Source organism: Anser brachyrhynchus (assembly GCF_964034855.1).
Source record: "Anser brachyrhynchus genome assembly, chromosome: 4".
In the NCBI taxonomy this organism is placed as follows: domain Eukaryota; kingdom Metazoa; phylum Chordata; class Aves; order Anseriformes; family Anatidae; genus Anser; species Anser brachyrhynchus.
The window spans coordinates 26,418,595-26,442,200 of record NC_137698.1 but is presented as its reverse complement, the minus strand read 5'-3'; the positions used below and the strand labels follow the sequence as shown (position 1 = coordinate 26,442,200).

General features: G+C 41.0%; 1 protein-coding gene across 23 annotated transcripts in view; it reads left to right on the top strand.

Moving 5' to 3' along the window:
- Window positions 1-23,606, top strand: part of GALNTL6 (polypeptide N-acetylgalactosaminyltransferase like 6) — a 554,330-nt gene that overhangs the window by 75,030 nt on the left and 455,694 nt on the right. For 3 of the 23 annotated variants that reach the window (XR_013950458.1, XM_080590205.1, XM_080590203.1), the window contains exon 1: window positions 2,569-3,236. The exons of 16 other annotated variants lie outside the window; for them this stretch is intronic. Coding sequence is in view for 4 of the 7 variants with exons in the window: in XM_080590205.1 (XP_080446331.1) it covers window positions 3,099-3,236 (138 nt within the window). In the remaining 3 variants the exon portion in view is untranslated. Of the gene's footprint in view, window positions 1-2,558; window positions 3,237-23,606 lie in introns of those variants that run through there. 4 more of the 23 variants (XM_080590206.1, XM_080590204.1, XR_013950459.1 and 1 more) reach the window with 4 other exon arrangements.

The window sequence follows — 23,606 nt, the reverse complement described above, 5'->3', positions numbered from 1 at the left end:
TGTTTTGTCCTTTAAACTGGCTTAGCATCTTAGCTTAGCAAAAATCAGCAATTCTTATTAGGGCTAGGTGGTTTACAAGTGTGTGAAAAAAAATATATGCTGAAAAACATGCCTTTATTCTTTACAAAGCAGACCTGAATTAGTGAGTTGTGGACTACAGCCATTACTACAAAATCATCCTCAGGGTTCAGGAAATTAAATTGAATTTCCTCTCCTGAGAGTGAACGTGAATGTTTGCATTCGTTTTTATCTCCAGAGAGGGACTTAACTAGCATGCTGTGGAATTCCAGCGTGCAATATCTCCTAAGTCTTTCCTGCCACTAGTGCTTCTTTTTCTATAAAATTATTATATGATCTTACAGCAACTATTTCTATACTTAGGGTGGTTTTAGCTATTATGCTTTTCACAAGGACTGGAAGAACATCAGTGTTGAATCCCTTCAGACAAAAAGGCAGCTGATTCAAAATCTTCTATATGTTAGGTAAGTTCTCTAGCCTTGGATGACTAGCTAAAAGTTAAGTGGAATTTCTGACCAGATCAATGCTCTTTGGGTTTGTGAATACTTCTAGTCTTTTGATGAATACAGCTTTAGAATACCAAACCAGATTTTTTAAATTTTGGTTGAACTCAATACCATGATGTCCTTCCTTATAGCCTGGCAAGAGTGAAAGGAAAATAGTGAAGTATGTACTTTATCACTAGGACAGTAGAGCAAAATTTTGCATGTGGTGCTGGTCTAAACAAGACTAGTTTATGTTGGTCTTGCAGCTCTTAAGGGTGAGTGCAAAATTGTGTGGAACCTACTGAGAGAATAAAGTATCAATGGCTCACTCTTAAATGTGGGTGGATACCTTTTGCAAAGCTCTGCAAGGCTTTGTCCTGGATATGAATCTGCTAAAGCTCATGCTAACGGTCTGGATTAAAGACTAGATATTATTTTTATTAAATTTGTATATGACAGCAGAAGATAGGTTTAAACACAAAGTGCTTTTGTCAAACTGAAGAGAGATTCTGGAAGAAAAGTGATAATATTCAATAGAGTCAGTGCAAAAGGGAGCTGTGTTTGCCCACAGGAACAATGAATGAGGAGGGAGTTAGTTCAAGGAAAACATAACCAACCAGAGCTTAAAGAGCATCACCAACTGGTCATTAGGTAACAGCATAACGCTGCTGCAAACAAATCATCCATTCCACATGTAAGCATGAAAAAAGAGCCCACATTGTGACACGCACAATTATCCTTCTTTTCTTACAAATACTTACAAGGTCTCAAGTGGTGTATTATGCCCGGCTTTGGACGTTGAACTTCAAGAGAGAGAAATCAGTTGAAGACAGTCCTGATGAAAGCAGTAAGAGACATCAGCTGTTGAGATGTCCTGGGCTGTCTATGGAACAGTGTGTTAAAAGGTGGGCTTTAGCTACGTAAAGACTGAGGGGAATACTCTTTTATCCTCAGCGGGTAATGTAGTAGCCTGAAATCACAGCACGGAAGATTCAGGTTAAACATGAGGGAAAAGTTTGTAACTGCAAGTTGGAACAGATTGCCTGAGGAGGCTGTAGTGGTGCCGTCACTGGAGGACTTCACAATGAGTTAGACCAATGCTTGTCAGCAATGACAGAGGTGCAGCTGATCGTGCCTTGGGGCAGCACCGTGGAGGAGCTGACCTCGCAAGGTCCCTTCCAGTCCTACTTTTCTGTGGAGAGCATTATGCTGCTCCCTCCCACCCCACCTTCAGCGTTCAGTCTTCTGTTCCTTCCACAAGCTTTCCTTTATCTCCAGCTCCTCTCCTAAAAATAAGCTTCAGCTGCCTCTCCTATTGTATTATGCATGTGTAGGAAAGGCTTTCTGCACGAGGCGGTTCTGTGGACGGCCCCGATCGATCTCACCCACGAGAAGGGCGGCACTACTTCCCACCCTGTGTAGGGATGCGCTTCGGATGCAGGACGAAGGTTCTCACTGTAGGATTTAGCCCTAGACATTCAGGAATGCTTTAAGCCATCAACAGAAATATGGGCCGTAGTTGGCAGTTTTTATACAGAAAAAAAAGCAGTTAGATACACCTTTATTTTACGATATGGGTTATAAGCATATTACCGCTACAACAGGGTGCATATTTTCCCACTGCGTGTGGTGATGAAGCTGAAAGGGCACTCACTAGGTCCGAGCGACCTTAACCCGAGCGTCTTCCTGTTTTGCCTAGCGGAGTTAGTTGGGGTGGAGAGGAGGCAGTGTGGCTTCAGGGCGGGCAGCCCAACTCCGACCGGCAGCCCAAACGTGCCTGACCAACACACCGGGCAGCGGCTACGCCGCTTCCACCACCTGCGGGGCTGCCCCCGGTGCGGATCCCCCGCGTTTCACGCAGCGCCGAGGCGGGCGGACCGCAACGGGAATCGCGAGCCCCGTCCCCGCTGTGCTACGCGGCGGTACCGGCACCGGGGGGGCCCCGCTGGCCCGGGATGATGGGGGAGCGGCGGGGCGGGACCGCTGCTGCCCGCCCCCGGCCCGGCCCGGCCCGGCCGGTGCACGTGGTGGGGGGGCCGGGCCGGGCCGGGCTGGGCCGAGCCGCCCCCTGGCTGCCCGCCTACCCCCGGTGGAGCGGAGCACTGTGCCGCCGCGCCGGCCTTTGCGCGCCGCTTTTTTATTTATTTTTTTCCCTTTTAACCCTTGCTTAGCAAATTACGCGTGATGAGCTCATGATGCCGCGCCCCCCCCCCGCACCCCCCCGCCCCGTGTGCCCGGGCGGCAGGAGGGGGACGTGAGGCGGGCGGCTCCGCGCCTCCTTAGCGCCCCCGCGGTACCCGGGAGCTAGGCTGGCCGGCCGGCCGGTCCGCGTATCACCATCAGCGTTTTACCTCTTTTATCGTTTTATCGCTCGGTGTCGGGCCGCCTGCCGCTCCATGAGCTCCCGGGGGAGCGGCGGGGCGGGGGGAGCAGCGACCGCCAGCCCCGACCCCAGCTCCGCCCGGGCAGGGGGCGGGCGGGCGTGAGGCGGGCGAAGTTTCTCCGCCACACCGGGCCCCTGCGAGGGGCGGCGGGGAGGGAAGGACGTGGCGCTGGGGAAGCTGCCGCCGCCGCCAGGGCAGCCCAGCTTTGGCCATGAAGAGGAAACAGAAGCGGTTTCTGCAAATGACGCTGCTCTTCAGCGCGGCTCTCATTTTCCTGCCCGACATCGGCCTCTGGGCTCTCTACAAGGAGAAGCACCTGGTGAAGCCCGCCGAGCCCGCCGAGCCGCAGGTAGGAGCAGCCCCTCGCCCCCCGCTGCGGGGTTTTGGGGGGGGTCCGGGAGCGGCGGGTGGCTCCGCACGGGCTGCTGGTGGCACGGACGGAGCGAAGGGAGAAAGTTGTGGGCGAGGGAATTCGCCCGCCGGCTGGCCCCAGGTGGCCCCGGTGTCCAGGCACGGCAGCCGGCTGTGAAATTGGGAAGATGCGGGATTTCGGGAGCCTCGGGGGTCAGCCCGGGGGGTTACTGGCCTCTGGGGTCTCGCGGGTTTCCCGACGAAGTGGAGTTCCTGCCGCAACTTTCAGGGGTCTGCTCGGCTGTGCCGCTCCGTGAGCTGCTCTGTGCCGCTAACACTGCTCGTAATCCTCCCAGTTCACCGACCACCTCCAGCCTCTCTTTCCTACCCTTCTTATTGAAAACTCTAGAGAAGTGGTTGTCGGTCTTTTTTTCTTTTGAACGTTACTAAAGTGACCTAAAGTGTGCCTGTCAGATTGATGGCACAACCAACTTTTATTTCCAGCTTACAGTCTCCTCGATCACCATTATTAATGTCAACTTATGTCAATTCACAGTTGGCATAAGCAAGGTGTGTTTTTTTATTTTTTCCTTCTTTTTTTTTTTTTCCCCTGAAGTTATTCTTCGACTCACTGGGCTTATGCGTGGCTCATAAATCTCAGTAAGAGCTGCATTAAGTGAAGTTTAGTTTTGGGGAGATATAATGAAGCACTTTAAAACCCCGCCTGCAATTTACCATTTATACATTTACATTTAGCACTGCTGAGCAGAACACAGATATGCTCCTACACAGTAATTGTCGGTGTAATTTAAATATAATATAAATATTTTATAGGTCATTAGTAAGAAATTATGGGATTGTTTGATCTTTTTGTTTGTTTACCACTTGCGTAGCCTCGATGTTGGAGTGTGCGAGACAGCATAATGTATCATTTTAGTGTATTAGTAGTCTTAATTTCAAGGGTCATCACCCACGTATATAATGCACTTGCTACATACTAACTGTATTTAAGTCAGTTCCTTCAACTGAACAGTAACATATTTGACTCTTTTTTAATATAGCTATCCATTATGGAAGTTATTCCTCCAAAGTGTCATCAGTTTAGTTAATGAAATATGCTGAATGGAAGATACCCTAATTACCACAGGAGGAATTTGAAGCTTACTCTATCTAAGGGTTTTGAAATGCAGTAGATGTCAGGTGCTAGACTGTAGTTGGAAATAATTTCTGCTGAAATAAAATTACACCTGATCATAAGTGTCTGTCATTAGTTTACAAGGTGCATACTGTAGTCTTTGCAGTTTCTGATTTACTTTATGATTTAGGAAAGCTGAAGTGTTCAGTGCAAATGATGATTTCCATGTTTGTTGCATGGCTTTTAAAAAGACATATGCCTTGAGATAAGATGAAACTTCATATGTTCAGGACTGAACCCTAAGCAGAGCATGACTGGATAACATTCATGGTGAAATAATGTTTAAAAAAAAAAAAAAGTAGTTCTGGATGCAGTAGTTGAAGAAGACCTTGGCAATTAGCAAGCAGCTGAACATATGTGAAGGGCTAGTGAGACTTGCTAATGAGCAAATTTTAAATCCTAAGTTTTCTTAAAGTTTTTTTTTTTCCTAGTTCACCCCCCCCCCACCTGAATGCTAATGGAGCAGTAATGGGTTTGTTTTAATGAGAAAACAATAAAATTGGCAATGAAACTTTGAACCTTGCAGCGGACTCTAATGTAATTCCACTGTCACTGTCAGAACTGAAGTCACGTTGGAAATGTCATACCGTGTGAGGATAGCAGGTTGAAGTAGGGGGGCGTGATGTAATTATGGTACTTGTACCTTTTGATGTAGGGGGGCATGATGTAATTATGGTACTTGTACCTTTTGATGTGTGCATCATAACCCAAAGTGCATTTGAGGAATGAGGTTTGCAGTACAAGTTTTGAGATCAACTGTTTTATGTAAAAATAGATTGTAAGAAGATGGTCAATGTACTTCTTTAAGACTATGCTAGAAAAAAAGGTAATACTAGAAGAGGTTATGTTAGGTAACTACTATGATAATCTTTCTAACTTTTTGTTGTTGTTCCCCTCTAGAGTTAGCAGGAGATGAATGACTGTGGTTAGTGCTGAAATTCTGGCTTTGCCCTTGAGGTATTCAATTACTCGATATTTAGTGTGACTTAACACATGTTTAAAGGTCAGTCCTGTTGAAACTGCAACAGACCTTCGTTATATATACTAGAACTGTGTTAGGTTTCACAGGTATGTAGGTGGAGGCAGAACATGAGATGGTGATGTATAGTGAGGTTGTTCTGGTATGTCATGAGGATGGCAGAGGGTCAGAGCTGCTTTCACCCTCATGAGTAAATGCGTGCCTAGTAGTATTCTGGTGTTGGCAGTAATGCTTACAAACATGCCATCTCATTTTAATAACAGCTAAACCAATGTAACTGATCATCAGGTGTTTCTGAGGAGGTGGCAGGGTGAAATTCTGATACTCCGATGAGTTGAAAATGGAACTTCCCAATGCGTTGCTAAAGCAGACATCTCCAAACTTGCCTGGGAACAAGGGCTCTGTCAGCTTTTCCGACCACCTAGGCTGCTAGCTGCAGCTCCGGAGCGGAGGAGGGATGACAGCAAGCTGATTGAGGCAGGGTATCCTGACAGCCATAAGCAGAGAAGCTGCTCAGAAGCAGTCCACGTGGCAAAAACAGTCTGCTTGTATCAGTGTGCAGAGCAGTGTCCCCTGGGCACGGTGTCACTCCCCATGCTGAGAAGAGGGCAGTTGTGCTCTATAGCATTATCTGGAAATTCTAATATAACAACATAAGTTGACATTTTTCTTCTTTAAAGTATTGCTCCAAGAAGTTACATAAGATTTTTTTTTTTTTTTTTTTGTCGTCATGCAAATCCTGTCTGTTTCTGAGCAGAGCAGCTCTTTCTTCCTTAGGAGAGATTATAAGATGAGAAAATGGTGTTGACAACGCTGATTTCAGACAGCATTAATGATTTTGATCGCTGTACGTTAATTCTATATGCATTATTAACCTCTGAGTGTTTCATACAAACTTATTTTTCACTTACCGTGTTTTCCTAAGGCTTTCACTTGTGATATTGATAGGCCTGGTCTTTATAGGTTGAGTACTGTTACTTACTTTTGTTTTTTTTTCACGCTATTTAAGGTGAGGTTTCAAAGGGAAAGGTACAGAGACTAAGGTATGATTTGCACAGAGCAACTGTCAAATACTGTTCGACAAGTAAACAGCATATGCAAAATACTGCATGTGAAATGCAAAAAAAAAAAAGGCAATTTCTTTTTTAATTCTTCGTAAGTCAGTCTTTCTACCTATACTATAGGAATAAGAGAAATTGAAGAGGGTACTTTATGGCCTTTTTAAAAAAGCCTCGTAAATTCCTTAATGGCTCTTGATATCCTTGAGTTTCGATGATAGTTTCTACAGTTAGCTTAACTTCTTTTTTTTTTTTTTTGTGTCACTGAAATATTACTTATGTGATGTAAGTATCCTGTCTGATCTGATCTTTTCTTGTGACACATTCCCAAGGCAGGGTGTTGGGGTGTTAAGTTATGCTGGCCAAGCTTTTAAGTTCATTTTAGTTTGCAGTTGGAACCAGCAACGACGCAGTACGCCTTGTGGGATGTAATTCTAGTGTAAACCTGGCTACCCTGATGCTGCCTAAAGTTAGTGCTACTTTGTCTGGCTGAAGTAAGGCTGTAACCTTGTCTGTGTATACAGTTGCAGTAGATGAAAAATAACTTCATGTAATAGAACCAAATTTCCTGCAGCAGCTTTCCAGTGTCCATAATACAGATATTTGGTGAAAAGTACTGCAAGATGCCTTTCTTCCTGTTTTCATGGGATGCCAGTGTAGTTGGCTGGAAGAGAAGGGCAATCTAGTGAAGTATCTGCTGATACATTTATAAGAAGGTGGATTTGCTTCGTTTTACTTAGGTTTGGCATAGCACTGGGTGCAACTTTACCCCCCTGATTCAGCCACTTCTATGGGAGGGGCTGTGGTTGGTGTTCGCACTTTGAATGCGTGGAACAGAATAGCTCGGTCAGAAGGGACCTTCAAAGATCATCTAGTCCAATTGCCTGACCACTGCAGGGCTAAAGTGCCTCAGGGATAATGCTGTTTGCACATTTTATTCTAGTGTTTGTACCTTTTTTTTCCAGTGCGTGCATGGTGCCTGGAGCAGAGAGCAAAACACAGGCATCTTGCCAGGGGAAAGCATTGCTCAGTGGGATGGAGGCACTCTCTCTTCCCCTTGTCCTGTGAATCCTGTATTTCTTTCTGGTTAGCCTGATGCTTAGGTGTTTCTTGTGGGACGTGTGAGGTAGGGATTTAAATGAACTCCTCAGGATAAGGAGAATGTAGTTCTTACAACTCCCGAGCACGTGATGTAGCTGGCAAACGTGCGCAAAAAGCAAAGGTGCCAGCTTTGCCTTCTGAATCCAGGAAGCGCTTTTGGACTGAAATCTGTCTTGCAAAGGGTCATTAGTTTCTGAAGTCCATGAAAGAGGTGAAATTTCCAACTTACCCTGAGGTTAAATGTTTCCTGCTGCTGAGTACAGGGGTTCGGATAGGCACAGTTGTTGCGGGACGGCTAGCTCCATTTGCTCACTACTGGTGCACGCCAAGTACTGGCTTGGCTTGGCCAGTTCTGCGTCTGAAGCTGCATGAAAGCTGTACCTTAAAGTGAAAATTCATTTTTCTTCCATTAGCTCTATTTCCCATGCTGTTCCAGTTAATTTCCACATCTCTAAACTATTGTACTAAATACAGTTTGGTTAGGACACAAGTAGGTGCCTCTTTCCTATAATTGCACCACCAGAAGAGGGTCAGTCATGCTGGTATCTATTATACTGTCAGTTTCTGGTGGCTGCTTTCACTGCAAACTTGTGAAGCAGAAGAGTTGTCTTTCTCTTTGTTAACAGAGTGTAAATATAGGGACAAATAGGCCCAAGTCTACAGAAGTAGCTACTTGACTATTGTTGACGTCAATTTTTACTATTTTGGGAGTGCACATGGCTGACAGTTTTTAAAAAAAAACCCACACAAACAAAACAAAACTGATAAGATGAAGCCTCAGTTTCTGTGCTGTTTCTCAGTTTCTGTACATGTGCTCTTTTGGGCAAGTCCTTGTTTCTCTCCCCAGAGCAGCACCCAGTGTATTCAGTCCTCTTTTACTCTCCAGCTCCTTCCATTGCTGTGCCACTATGTCAGCTCCCAGGCCCCTATGGATGGTATTGCAAAACAGACCTCAGTGTCTTAAAATGCAGCGCTCTGGCAATCTGTGTTTGCCACTTAAACACTTAACAGTCAGACAGTTAACACTTTAGTAATTCACTTCTTTGTCTGAATTGCTCATGTATAATTTTATTCCCCTGTATATATTGGAGCCTACTGAGGAAAATATCATTTGAGTTCTAAAACCTTTGTTACTTTTAAGATACGATATTATTTTTGGCAATTAGCAATATGTTTCTGTTGTATTCAGTGTACCAGAGGGAGCCCTCCTGTGGTTAATTTAATACCTATCAATTTTCAGGAATGTTTCTAAACAGTGTATCTTGCAGGATAAAATGGGCTGTTTTCTATACTTAGTTTTATTTCCATTTAACTCTGTGTTTGTAATGCTTTTTTGCTAATATTATTGTGTGCAGTTACCGTATTTTTTTAAAGTACCGTCATTTCAGATCGATACAAATGAAAATGCAAGGCGCAGACCAATATTTGGACTTGTCGGGATGAGTGGCACTCCAAAGCAGTGGGACACGGGGACCCCCACTGATTAGGGATGCCTGCCCAAGCTGTGTTTCATTCCCCTTGCCAGACATGATGCTGCTTGCTTCTTTCCTAAACTTCCTCACCTGCCTCTGTGGGGAGTGAAGCCCTTGGGTTTGGGTCCAGGGAACCACAGCGCCCTGTAGGTACATCTTGGTTGAGAGCCAGACTGCATGGGTAGTTTAATGGAGATATAACCTGTGTGTGTAGGTAGGTAGATGGAGAGAAGAAAGAACAATTCAGCTTTTTTTTTTTTTTTGCTTTTTTAGTGCTCAGACAGGTAACTTATGGACTTCATCTAGCAGTATGCTGATGCGTGCATTTATAGCAATTGAGTTCAGCAAAACTGAGTGTATGCTAACTATTTTGATGGACCTGGGCCAGGAGCAGACATGTTTGGTTACTTTAAATAAGGCTGAAAAAATTAATTCTGAGGTTGACAAGTTAAATACGGTGCAGCTCAGGAATCTCCAGCTAAAATTCCTACATCTATCAGAAATGTGCATCGCAGTCAAGGGACCAAATTACCCTGACCGAACAAAATAGCAGTCCCAGTTTATTAATGTTTCTTTAAAATGTGAAAAGGCCTTGTTAGGAGATGTCAACCTGCTGTACCAACTCCTCTCTGAGAATGTCAGTGTAAACTGGTTTTTAAGGTCAAACTCTGTTGTGATTCATTGCTTTCACACTGGTTTTAATATTTGCCACATTTGGTGGAACATCACAGGGTGATGGGCTAGACTGTGTAATTTTCCTCAAAATATGTCTTTGACAGAGAAATCCTATTCCTCTTTATGAAAAAAACTTTTGGAAGAGACCTGTGTGAGGAGGTCTGCTTGAGAGGTAAAGCTTGTGTCATGGGAGAAGGAAAGGAAGAAACTGTATTGAAGTAACTTAACAGGATATCATGCTTCTCTTTCAACTTCTTTACGTTCATTTCCATAATTTCATGTCTTCATATAGGAGAAGACATGCCTCTAAATCAATGCAAACACCTGGTAATTCCAGCCAGCTATTTAATCACCAAACTAATAGCGATATATTAACAGCACCGTAGGAATTTTAATGGTGAGGTGTATGTAAAACTGATGTAGGAAATGCACAGGATATAGCTGCCACTCTTCTGGATGTTTGTCCCTTACTGGGTCAGAGCTGCCACGTCCCTGTTCCAGGCAGTGTTTCACAGAGACGATGCTGTCTTATGCTGCCGCTGTAAGATCTCTTGCCAGATCTTATTGAAGGAGTTTCCTGTCCCCTCTTTCTTCTGGTCAGACCCTACTTAGTGAAGATCTCTGCCCTCGCTTTAGGAAGCAGTCACTGGCAGAAATACGAGTTTAACAGGTATATGGGTTTAACAGACAACTACAGCATCCTGTTCCCCCCTCACCTCCAGCTGTTGGTTACCATCCAGCACCTGAAACTTTCAGCCAAGTCCCTGGTGATAGGACATAGCAGCATTTGACAGATGCTTCATCGGATCATCTGAAACCACCTCCACAACAGCTTAAGTTTATCTGCCAGACTCTTCCCTGATGCAGCTGAAGAATATTTGCACGTTGTCTTCAGAGCCGTGTGAGAAGCAAAGCATGTGGAGAGTGGCAATGTCTGGAGCTGCAGTGAGTGCGCGATACCCTACAACTTTGGTCAGGTCTGTGCCAGCTCAGAGAGACCATATCCAGGGCAGTTTCCTACGCTTAACCAGCTGAATTTGTGGTGCACATTGGACATAGTAGGCCAGAAAATCTGTCCCATACAATGTAAATGATTCATCAATCACTGATAAACCATTGGTTCTTAGCTTAAAATGCAGTGGGGATTTAGCAGTTTGCTTGTGTGCTATACAGCAGTTTATGACAGGATGCGATGCTGCTAAGAGATTTAGCTAGGCAGAGTAATTATCTGAACTAGGATTTGGTCAGGACACCCATGTTAATACAGGGTGCTTTGGAAATTGAATTGCTCACTGAAGTGTGTAAGTGTAGATTTATCAGACTAACTTAAGGTGCTCATTTGCTTAAAGAAGCATAATTGTTCTTACTTGTACTTAAAATAGAAGTGGAGTAACAGATGGGTTTGTTTAGAAAATTTTAACCTGTTTATTTATTATTCCTCTCTGACAATAGTGTTCTATAAATTAAGTGCTAGCAGCATGTAAAGAAACATTTAGGACAAGAAAGAACAGAATCACAGGAAGGCCGAGGTTGGAAGGGACCTCTGAAGATCGTCTAGTCCAAAAACTTCGGATTCTGAAGATCACCCAGTCCAACACTTTATAGCCAGACTGTACAAGTTCTGTTTATAGATGAAGATGGGGAAATGCAAGGGCTCCCTGTCTGTCTGTTCAGAGCCAGTGCCTGGGATATATAGGTCCTGCACATGCATCCATGTAATGCTAGCAGCTTCTGCAGTGTGAGAGAAGTGTTTTGTCCCCTATGTTTTTGCCTCACTGTGATTAAAATCTCCCAGTTTTGCATTAGGTAACATAATTCTATTACAGGCAGTTTGTCATTCTGTTCTGCCATCCAGTCCCTGGGCAGAAAGTTGTTCGTGTAACGTCATGTTGGGCTAATGCCGCTGTAGGTTTATGGGTTTATATCAGAGAAGGCAAGGCTGGGTAAGTACACGTGCTTGGGAGGTCTGAGGTATTCCCTCCTAAAAGAGCTAGCTCCGGTAGGCACTGGCAACAGAAATCTCTCTTCTGCACAGATTAACCCTTGGCAAAATTTTGCCAATCTGTAGCAAAGCTCTCCGAGATGCAGTGGTAGTTAGTGAGAGCTAGGTTACTTTAGAAGAGACTGCTACTTGTGCCTAAGTTTGTGCTGAAATAATATCCTTCGGTGGTTCACCAACTCTGTCCTGCACTGAATATAATCCATGGCTTAATGGAGTTGTTCACTTATTTAATATTTCTGTATTGTGGTTTAACCCAGCAGGCAGCTAAGCACCACACAGCCATTTGTTCCCCTCCCCTTCTCCTCCCCCAGTGAAATGGGGGAAAAGAGTCAGAAAAGAAAGGGAAAAGCTCGTGGGCTGAGATAAAGATGGTTTAAAAGGACAGAAAAGGAAGGGATGATAATAATAATAATGATAATAAAAAGAATGTACAAAGTAAGTTATCCACAATGCAATTGCTCACCAGCCTGTGAGAAGTGACCCCAGCTCCCACCCCAGCCAACTCCCCTAGTTTTATTGCTGAGCGTGCCACCAGGCGGTGTGGGACATCCCTTTGGGCAGCCTGGGCCAGCTGTCCTGGCTGGGTCCCCTCCAGCTCCTGGGGCACCCCCGGCCCCTCGCTGGCAGGGCAGCACAAGTAGAAAAGTCCTTGGCTCTGTGTGAGCACTGCTTTGCAGCAACTAAAACATTCGTGTGTAATCAGCATTATTCTCATCCTAAATCCAAAACACAGCACCATACCAGCTACTGGGAAGAAAATTAACTTTATTCCAGCTGAAACCAGGATATGTATGAGAGGCAAAATAGCTCCTGTGGCCCTTTTATGGGGAAAGACTTCTTATTTTCAGCGTAGCAGTACACCTCTGCCTCTTGCCTCTTTTTGTCCTTGTTTGTTTGGTTGGTTTTTGGCAGGGGAGGAGAGGGGTCGTGGAGGATGGCAGAGAACACAGTAGAACACGTTTCAGTTTCTTTAATGTTTTTGGTATCTCATTTGATTGCTGGGTAAATTATTTTATTGGATTGCCTGAATCTTGGAAATTTTTAGATTGTTTTTTCTACAGAATGGTAGTTTCACATTAGCATGGGAAATGCATGAAAAAGACACATTAATGCCATCTTACAAGAAAAATATTGCTGTGTTTCAGGCTCTGATAAATGACTACATTTTAAGTTGCCATTGATATGGATACAAAATGAATGACAGGCCTGAACGGATGTTGTTTTTCCAGAATGGCTCAATATAAACTGAAGTGACAGTCAAATCGCTGATCAAATTTTGCAATTATAACACCGGTGTAAAAATGTAAATCTAGAACTTTTATGACATTAAGTAATGAATTTTCCACTAAAATTACAAAATGATTAGACTCACAGCATAAATGGACATTGAAAGTACTTTAGATAGCTCTAAAAATTACTAGAGAACTCAGATGAAATGCAAAAGCTTCACAGCAAAATATTCCTGCAGCATTTTTAACCCACGTTTTACATCAGATTAAATCTTTTTCAGCATAAGGGCATCCTTGACATGATCACCAATGATAGTGAAGTGGTGGGAATTTCTCTAAGTACATAGATACTCCTCCTAACAATGGTCAAATTTATTTTGATTGATATTACTTCTTGATCAATGGCAAGTTAGGTAGCAGTCTGAGAGAAAGGTGGTTTTACCATATTTTCCTAAAGTAATGCATGTAAGAGATACAAGCCCAAGCACAGCCAGAGCATATGTATTAGTTTATGCTTAGCTAACGTGGACATTAAACTGTATTCACCTCTACCAACTAACTGCCTGTACTAAATGAATTTAGAAACACAATTGAAAGCTGGAGTCTTGAGTACTACAAACAGCTATGCCATGCATGGAGGAAGGGCTGCAGAGGAGGGCATGGAACTGCTCCTGGAGGGAAAGCAGAGAAGCTGCAGAAGGTTGGGAAACAAATGTGACTGGAAATATGGTCTACGACCATATATGATCTTTCCCAATCTTCCCCATCTCCTCTCTTCATGAGGAGAGGAGACACCAAGAGCTGCAAAAGATGCCAAGGCATTGTTTAAACCATTCATATATAAAGGGTACAGAGGAAGTGCTTTACAAAGAGCTGCTATTAACATGAAACTTGCTCTTTATAAAATTGAGGTGGTATCTCAGCAAATTATTGCTCAGGAATACCAGGTGCTGCAGTGCATATTCTGACCCCACACAGAGCAAAAGTGCTGTCAGAAAAGACAAAGGTGTATTTATTGGAACAACTGCAGTATGAACAAGTGAGACAGAAGTTTTTCTTCAAGTGCTCAAGACGCACAACAGATGTCTTCTTCAGAAACAACAAAGAAAAATTGTATTTTATAATGGGTGAGGGGAAATGAAGATGGCATCATGCTAAGCGGAAACCTGCTACTGCATCTGGGATAGATGCACATGACAAATGAACACAGGAGATCAAGCCCAGGACACGTGTACTTGCTGCCTGTGCACCTTGTAACCCCTTCAGGCTGCGGAGGTCTTGAAAGACTAAACCAAATGGCTTTAGTAACGTTTGTTCTGTGATTTATGAGAGTAAAATACTACTGAATCAAGTAGGTTGAGATTCTTCTGAGTGCATTTTAAAGGAATTGTAAGTAGAATAGATTCCTCAGAAATGCTTTTCATGTGTGGAATCTGAGTGGTGTTTTTTTTTTTCTTTTATGTATGTGTATATTTGTAAATACATGCCTCTGTTTACAGGCAAGAGGATGTGAGACCATCTTTGCTCCCTACAAGGGGAGGGAGTTGATTTTTCTTAGCGTAGCATGCCCTAACAATCTTAGAGGTGTGCAAATATGTGTGAAAGTATAAGTTTAGGATATAAATTCTGTACAGCCTAAAGTGTATTTGGCATTTTCCTTTTTTTTTTTCCCCTAAATAAATGTGAATGTTTGGCTTGTTTTTGTCTCCTGTCCCTCTTTATGCACAGATTGTATGTGGGCTGGCTTTATGTACAGTTTTTGCACAGTGACTACTTTTGATGATCTACTGAACTTTTTTTTCCCCTCCCTACTTTCAAGTCTTGTAATACATAGGCAATAGATATGTTGGCTCATATCATTTATGCTTTTGATTATTTCCAATCTGCCTTTTAGTCCTTTCTGCTCTCTAAATGCTGGGTTCTCCTATACATTTGTGTAGGAGACTGTAATGAGTTTGTTCAAAAAATACTTGCCCAAAGCTGCTGTCTTTGTAACACTGCTAACTTGCCTTTCTCCGGATGTGATCTTAAAAAATAAAAAATAAAAAAAATTAAATGACTGACGTATTCCATTCAGTAACCTTCTTCATATTACAGATTAACCTCCAATTTACTGATCTGGTTGTTAGAGAGACCAGCTTTTAATGATAATGGAGAATGAAAAGCTGCCAGAGTGTTAGGATGGAAGTGACAGGGAGGAAACTTGAAAGGAAAATGTACAACCAGAAGAAGAATAAGGGAACTATATTCCATCAAATGTATTTCTGGTTATTGCAAGTCACACTGCTAGTGTGTTTCCTATGCCTTTTATTTCATGTTTCTCTAACCTGCATCTCTGGCATATATTGTTATTATGATTTTTTAAAATGCTAACTGCAACCTTATTTCTCTATTTTAATTTATTATAGTGTATTAGTAAAGCTGCTTTGGAATACCCTGGATTAATGATGCATTTAAACTGTTTTAAAATGACCCCAGGCTAGGTCAATTATGGAAGTAGTGCCAGTGAGGAATATTTTATTTTGATTGCAGTAAGCTCTTAGTTTTATGTTAACTGCATCGTACAAACATGACCTGTGGGCTTTTAATGTTTTAGTGAATTGAAACTGTGCGTGAATAAAGCAGGCTTCATAATTTTATACAGCAAACTGAAGCTCCTTCTAAAGACGAGACTCTATAATCTTATTTTCTTCTGTTGTACATGTAGTCACCTTTTTGTACTAGTGCTCTGAGAAAGCAGACTTGCCTTTTTGATATAAAGGGAAGACATAGTGAGGTGCAGGTGCTTCTTGTGGTGTGTTAGGAATCAATGCATCCTCCCCTTCTGTATCCCCTCAGCTCAACAAACTTGTGCTGCTATAGCTGGGTTCACAGCAAACAGCCTCTCTTATCCTTTGCGTCCTGAAGGTTGGGAAGACTAAGTAGCTCAGGATGTTTTGGTGTGGAAATTGTAATTTGGTGATGCTCTTTGAGCATCCAAAACCAAGCGGAGAGTCTTAGTTGGGCTGCCTGACTTGGCTTCTCGACACTTTGTGGTGTTTTTAGCATCAATGGCTGGAGATAGGCTTTGGATGTCAGAGAAATAGCAGTGCATGCAGGGAGGAGGGAGGATGTGTCTTTTCTCCCAGTGACACAAACAGCACTGATGCTGGGTTACCTGCTTATACAGGGCTTGGGGCAACCTCCCTTGAACGTGTTTGCTGTGGCCAGGCAGAGAACGTGGTCTCAAGCAGTGTTTAAATGCCAAGTGACGTAGTCATTGAGGTGTTCTGTTAGGTATAGTGGACTGAAAAGTGTACGAAGGAAGTGTGATTCACTCCAAGTTTTGGTATGTTTGTGGGAAATTACTGCTATTTGTGTTGCAGTGTAGGAGAATTTTTTAAAGCAGATTATTTTCCAAAACTTTGTTTGAAAAAGCATTGCTTTATTTTTTTTTTTCTTTTAAAGGTCACATCTTTTAGTTATTGCACAGGTGACTTTGTATTTCTTTCACTTTTTGGAATGGAAAGTGTTACTTGCTGTGTTCTGCCTTAGAATTGAGCTAGAATGAGGGTTTACTGCATTTTTTTTTTTTGAGAAACACGGATGCTTTTTTTTTTTTCTTTTCCTCTTCACATCCCAAATATGTATCAGTATTTCAATTTAGCAGGCTTTTCTGTGCAAGGCAGTGCTGGAGTTTCTCCACCAAATCTAACATTATGGGCAGTTTATGTAAAAAACAACAACAATAAAAATAAAAAAACACCCTTACGGTAACAAAAGAAAAGCCAACAGCAACAATAAAACCCCAACCTAAATTTAGTAATGCAGTCTCATCTCAGCAAAATTGACATTGCTCACTCTTCAGAGACATTGGACTTTACATATTGGACAGTGGTTTAGATGCCTGAATAACTCAATAGGTTTCACTTGTAACTTTAGGCTGCAGTTGTAGGTTTTTGTTAAATTTGTCTTTCACAGGAGCAGTTGAAAATTTACTCCAGTCATAGACTACTACTTGAAAGTAGACCTGTAATGAAGTTGTGGAAATTTCCTTAGTATAAAGAGGACATGCACCCCCCTAGAACAATCTTTTCTACTGATTTAGAGGTCTCTTGACTGTGAAAGAGGAATAAAAACAGTGTTTGAAATTAAGAATTCTACCTTGCGTAGGGGAACAGTAACTTGGCAGTGGCTGAGATGTTCAAGAGATCAGCAGACATCTTGAACATCAAGCCACTTAAGAGGAGAGAATATGTAAAACTAAGCCTGAAAGATTTATTTGAGACGCTTTAGAAGAATCATTGGGAAGGTAAATAACTATTTTATGTTTTGGGGTTGCTATTAGCCTGAGGAAATTTCAAAGTACTTGGAAACAGAGGTGATCTATGCCTAGGAAACAGGTGCATAAAAAATAAGATGATTCATTGTAATGGACAGATCTTATATATGGAAGAGAGAAAATGAAAAACAAAAGGTATGTGTGTGTGGAGGAATATGGGGTAGGATGCAAACAGAACATTACTGCTGTAACTACAGATCTCTCTGCATAATGCTGTCTTTCTTCATCTAGCCCTCTGAAATAAGATGTGGATAAACATGAAATAAGGTGTATGGGGAACTAAATAATCCTAGTTCTACATACACAGCAATAACTTTTGAGATAGTAATTGCTACTCAGGAAGGAGCTCTTGATGCTTGTATTCGTTTTATGAAAATGTTAGCTTTCTTTTCGAGGAGGATAACATTGTTATTACTACTGTGTAAATTCATTTTGCACTCTGAAATACTGTATGCAATTCTGGTGCAATTGTAATCATCACAGATGGAGTGGAAAAGATGCCTATCAAGGGTGACTAAATTATGTGAAGACTTCATTGTTGAGTGACTGATAAGAAGAGAGGACAAAAGAAATATGGTAGAGGTATTTTAGAAGAGAGTAACATGGAGAAGATATGCAGGGAACACTTAATTCGTTCTCTTCAATAGAAATAATAACATCAAATTAAATACTGTGCTAGGGTTCAAAACAAATGGCAGTCACAGGTCTTTGAAGAGGAGGTTATTAAGCTGTGGAGCTTTTTGAACCAAGGATTGTAGGTATTAAAATTTTGCATGGTTGCAAGAAATAATTGAATGCATTCATGGCAGAAAAATGCATTTAGGGCTAGAGATGCCATCTCTGGCTTGTGAAGTCTTTAAACCAGTTGCTGGAGGAAGATTGTGGGGAAGTGAAATTGTTTGTTTGCCGTGTATTTATATCTTTCCTTAGGATGTGCTGTTGATCACTGTCAGAAAGAGACAGTTGGCTCAATGGACCTTTTTGCATTACTTTTTATAAAGGACATTCGTATACTAATAATGTTTAAGCTAAAATAATCCATGGTAGCTGCTGATGGCAAATCAAGTTGTGGAACATGAGGGGATTTTGAGTGAGTTACTGGATGCTGGAGAATTTTCTGGTAAGCCAGGGAGAAAACTGTCAGATTCAGTATTGATGCTTTACAATGAATCTGAGGTGTGGCGCACCAAGAAAGTGTGTACCTTAGACTAAGTGTAACCATGACAGTGCACGTTTTCCTATTATTGATAAATGTCTTGGTGCATTAGTTAGTATTTGATGGAGACCAAAAACATAATTTCAAGATGCAAAGTTTTAATCAGTACTTAAATGGGCACTGATCCCCTCTCTGTTCTCAGTTGGGTGGGAACAGTAGGTTCCCAGAGTCTTCTGCATGGTTAGTTTGCTTTTAGTTCGTATGCAACTTTTTTCCTTTCTCTATCTCCTTAGTAATGTTTAATTTTTCCTGCCCAGAACAAAAACAGGGACATGTTGAATATGGTAGGGTGTAATAAGGAACATGCTAAACTTGGGACTATGTTATTGTCAGTAGATGTGGAACAGCTGGGGGGTTGTGTTTTTTTGTTTCTGTGGGTTTTTTTCTTTCATTATTTTGTTTTCTAATACTGAAGGGGAATACTTGCTTACATTGCCCATATTGCCTATCAAGGTGAGATTACAGTCTGAAAATGTTTAAGTTGCTCTATGGGATATCTGCAGAATTGTACATTCATTCCTCTATAACTTGGACTCTTGAGTACCTGTAGATATGAATATGTTTTGCTTTTTCCACATGGCTCACATTTTCCTCGTGTTGAGCTCTGTTTTATATCAAGACTGTGTTTTGGATTTCAATAAGAATAAATTCTACCACAGGAATGTGTAGTTTAAATGGCTAAAAAAAAAAAAAAGAAAAAAAAACATGCTTTTCTTTCCCTCTCCTCAGTAAAGGTTGCTTACAGGAAACCTTGTACATTAGGATTCTGTAGGCTGTGCTAGTCAGGGATTTGCTAGGTGCTTACCAGAATACCACATAAGAGTTTGCTGACAGTAACAGATGAACGTAAAAGGTCTTTTATTTTATTATTTTATTTTTTTTTTTTTAGTAAATAGTGTAACGTGAAGTTGCTAATGAAAAGTAGTATGTCTAAGATGGGAAAGGTGTTTTCAAAGAACTCTTCTGGAATCTAGGTTTGAATGCTTATTTGCTAAAACCTGCGCTGCACTTCTATGGAAGATGTAAAATTGTTCTATTGATCTCTTTCCTAAATACGTGCATGCTAATAGTCTTAGCTTTTATATACAAGTTGCAGTATGATACTGTCAATTGTACTTGTGACCATGTGTTAGTACTCGAATTACACAATTACACAAGTGCTTTCAGAGTCTTTCTTAGGAAAAGAGTGAAAACGGGATTTAGAAAAAAAAAAAGTCTTCATTGCCATCCATCCTCGTTACTGGAGTAAAGCTCCTGTTGCCTTCAATGGGAACTGAGTTTTGTAATCAGTGCTGTCAGTCACCATCTGGACTGACTTTCTCTTTCATATCTGAATCCTACCATAGAGTCCTTCCTTTCTGGGATACCATCTGCCAGGCAGTTTCTTTTGACTTGTTTCCAGCATCAACCTTTGTACCTTCTTTCGTGTCCTCTTATGTGCTCCAAGAAACCTCTCAAATCTTCATTCTCCCTGCTGTTTTCAAAACACGTTTTGAAAACTGGTGTACTCAATGAAGTACCCTAGCAATAATAGCTATTACCAAACCCTGGGCAACATCATAGTCATCTGAAGAAAATCTGTCAGGAGGCCAAGGCTTGGAAGGCATCGACTTCAACCCCTTTTCTCATCCCTACAAGTGATATTTCAAAGTAGTAGCTGAGGGAGAAGTTTGAACCACTGGTGACTTTGTGTCTTTTCTGTGGATAAAAGAAATGAGTGAGTATGGCAGTTAACCTAAAAATAGGTTACAAAAGTATTAGTTCGTATAGGTTTAAAAATACGATTAGGTAGAATTAATCTAATGGAGTATAACAGTTATAAAAGCCTGTTTATGAAGACCTTTTTACTTAGTAGAGCCATGTTTATGAAGACTTAAAAAAAAAAAAAAAAAAAAAGAGGCAGTTTTTGCCTGCATACAGTGTTTTCATTCTGACATAGTTAAAGCTAAACTCCAACAATTCATACAGCATTTCATAAGCCAATATAAGAAGTGTGAACCCCGAAGATTCTAGTTTTAAAGAGAAGGAAGACATAATATATTAGAAATAATACATAGCTGTGGAAAAAAAAATAGGTTGTTACAGTAAATCCAAAATAAGCATAAAAAGGAGGTATCTTAATGAAATCAAGATCAGTAGCTAGCATATGACTTACTTCATGAGTTGTAAACAATTCAGACATGATAGTCACCAAATCACACATGGAGGAAATTCCTACATAACTAAATAGAAGGCTTTCTTCTAAGTGGTTTCAGTGATGTGCTTTTTCCAAACAAAAATTGAATGAATTCATGTTGGTTCATGAATTTGATTTGGACTCTAAAGAAGGAAGAGTTCCAGAGAGATAGGAAAAAAAAAAACAGGAAAAAAACCACACAATAATTCTGTTAGAAATAGGCTTTTCTAGTGTGTGTATATGCATATACGTAAAACCACCCCTCTTATTGTGACTAGATAGCCTACAGGTAGAAACAAACCCATTACTGTGTTTGTTCACAAAGGCAAGCATAATCTAGTATCAAAAGCCTGGTTTATTTCAAAGGTTAGAAAATGTGGCAACTGTCAATTCTGTAAAAAAAAAAATAAAAATTGAAATAGAGATTTTTATGGAATTAAGGCTTCCTATCACCTTACTGTGCAATGTTTGCTCACAGTTACTTTGCATAAAAATTCATAGTAGAAGACTGTGTTGGAAAATCTTTACAGAATGATTAAGAAATGACACGCGATATCTGTAAATCCTTTAGTTTGTTTAAATGTATTGAAATTGGAATAAGCAATATTCTTTCTAAGAAGCTAAGTCAGTGTAAGAAATGTGCCTTTCCAAATATTGAACGCATATTTAACTGCTGGGCAGGGGCGTGAATGACCAAGTACTGGCCTGTACATAGGGGACAAAGGCTCTCTTCATAGTTCTCTGCGTGCCGTGCCTAGCTTATCACTTAATTTCTCTGTGATTAGCTTCCATTATTTGTAAGATGTGGCTAGGAAAACTTCCCCTGTAAAGCGATTTTCAGTTGCAGATGGGAAGAGTGATATGTAAGAACCATGAGATTATTAATTATTCTGTGACTTCTGTTACTGCTCAGCTCTTAAAGAGGTTTCTTGAAGATGCTTTGCTCTTTGGTAGGTGCTGTGGGGAGCTAGTTACCCATGTGTCTTTTCTCTTAGGGTAGGATGGTTGTGATTATTTTACACCTCCAACTTTACGGTGTCATTTTTGTACTGTTTCCTCCTTGAGAGGAGAATGAAGAAATTTGCCAAAAATGTTAGAGGTTTTTCCTCCCAGGTTACTGACACTTAAAAATAAGTATTTTTCAGTTGTACATTAAATCTTCCCAAGCAAGCAGTCTGAATTATTTCTGTCATGGAAAACCTGTCCATTTCCCTCTTCCATGTTTTTAGACATGGACTACTTTTTGTTTTAAAAATGGTAACTATTTGCCTTCTTCAGCTTATTTAGAAGGAGTAATCACAGTTAGATAAATTTGTTTGATCAGCCCCTCTCCAGCCCTGGCTAGTAGGTGTGGCGTTTTTAACATGTCTGCAGGGAAAATTATTTCTTCCAGGTCTGTGTCAGTTATTGGCTGGCTTCTGTCCTATGGCCTGCCTGAAGACTTGCATCCCATATACTTCGCAGCCAAATTTGTATAGTACTTCATTTTTAGCTGACTTCAAATTTTGTTCATTACCGACTCCCGCCTTGGGAATATTATGATTCCTTATTGTTCTGCACTTCGACGAAATCAGTCAAGAGGCCATCATTCTAACAGAAAGCTGTGACCAATTGCTTTAAAAATAAATGATTCTTGCACTGACACAAGAGAGAAAAAAGGTTCATTAAAACTCATGTTCGAGAACTCTCATCATTCTTTTTCCATTGCATTTGACATTGCCTGAGAGACTGTTATATATTATGTTTATTTTTAGAGACTATTGTTCTTTTTAAACCTGCTCTGCAACTTGAGGAAAGCAATAATGCTTTCAAACAGAACTTAAATTTACAGAAGCAAGTTGTTGCCTTTCTGTTACAATAAGGGACTGTCTCATGAAAAATCTGTTAAAAATAAGTTTGACTTTGTCAGGAGAAAAAAAATCATCATTAGCTGCTTTAGGGCACACAGATTGAAAACCTGTCCACCTTGTATTAAGAATGTAATAACCTTTGTAAGTGAGACCCTCAGCACTTCATGTTCATTCTAATAATTTGTTTTGAAGTGCTGAAGAAACAAACTAGTTTCATTTAGTTTGCTTTTCTCCCCGAGACCAACCTACTCAGCTACTCAGTGTCCTGATCATGTACAGAGCTCATACAAAACTAATGTGTTCTGTAATCATAGGTTTGGAAAGGTAAAATATCCTTTCAAGGCTAAGTGGTTAGAATAACTGAATTAGCAAGTATGTTTCGATTCCTTTTTTTTTAAATGAAAGTAATGGAGACCAATAAGAAAGTGACAGATTATTCTGTCTTTGACATAGATCAAAGCTAAAACACAACTAGTTTAAATTAGAATGTATTTAAATACATGGGAAGAAAATAGACGGTTTAACCAGGCAAATTATAAAAATATGAATTTCCTATATTTGGAAATTGGTAAGCAGATTTAGGGAAAGCCACTTTTTTTTTTTAACCCCCTTGTTCTCTTTGTCCTCATCTATTTCAGTTGCTAGTTACTTTGAAAGGTGAAAATATTAGTTCTTTAAAAAGTACACTAGTTTTTGCAGGGGTCCTCCTATTGGGTATCTTGTGGGGTTATCTCATGCAGTTGACATTAAAGAGGCTACAGGATCAAATGCGGTTTAGTTCTACTGTAGGTTGTGCCTGTCTTTGGTATCTTTTCCACACTACACATCTTGTTTGCAGAAACTGAATAGCATTTGATTCTGGTAGTTGCACTTCTATGACCATTTGTTGCCACTCGTTAGGTTTCAAGTATTTGATGTTTGCCGTGGATTTTTTCTTAGGTATAGCTGGTGGAGAAGGAAAAGCCAGTCTATACGGATATACATTAGGAGAAGCAGAGAAAAGATGAGGTGCAAAAGTTTGCAAAAGCCCTGTTTGTTCCTGCAGTGGCATAGTTTGAAGATGCATGAGTAAAACAGGATCCTAAATTCTGGTC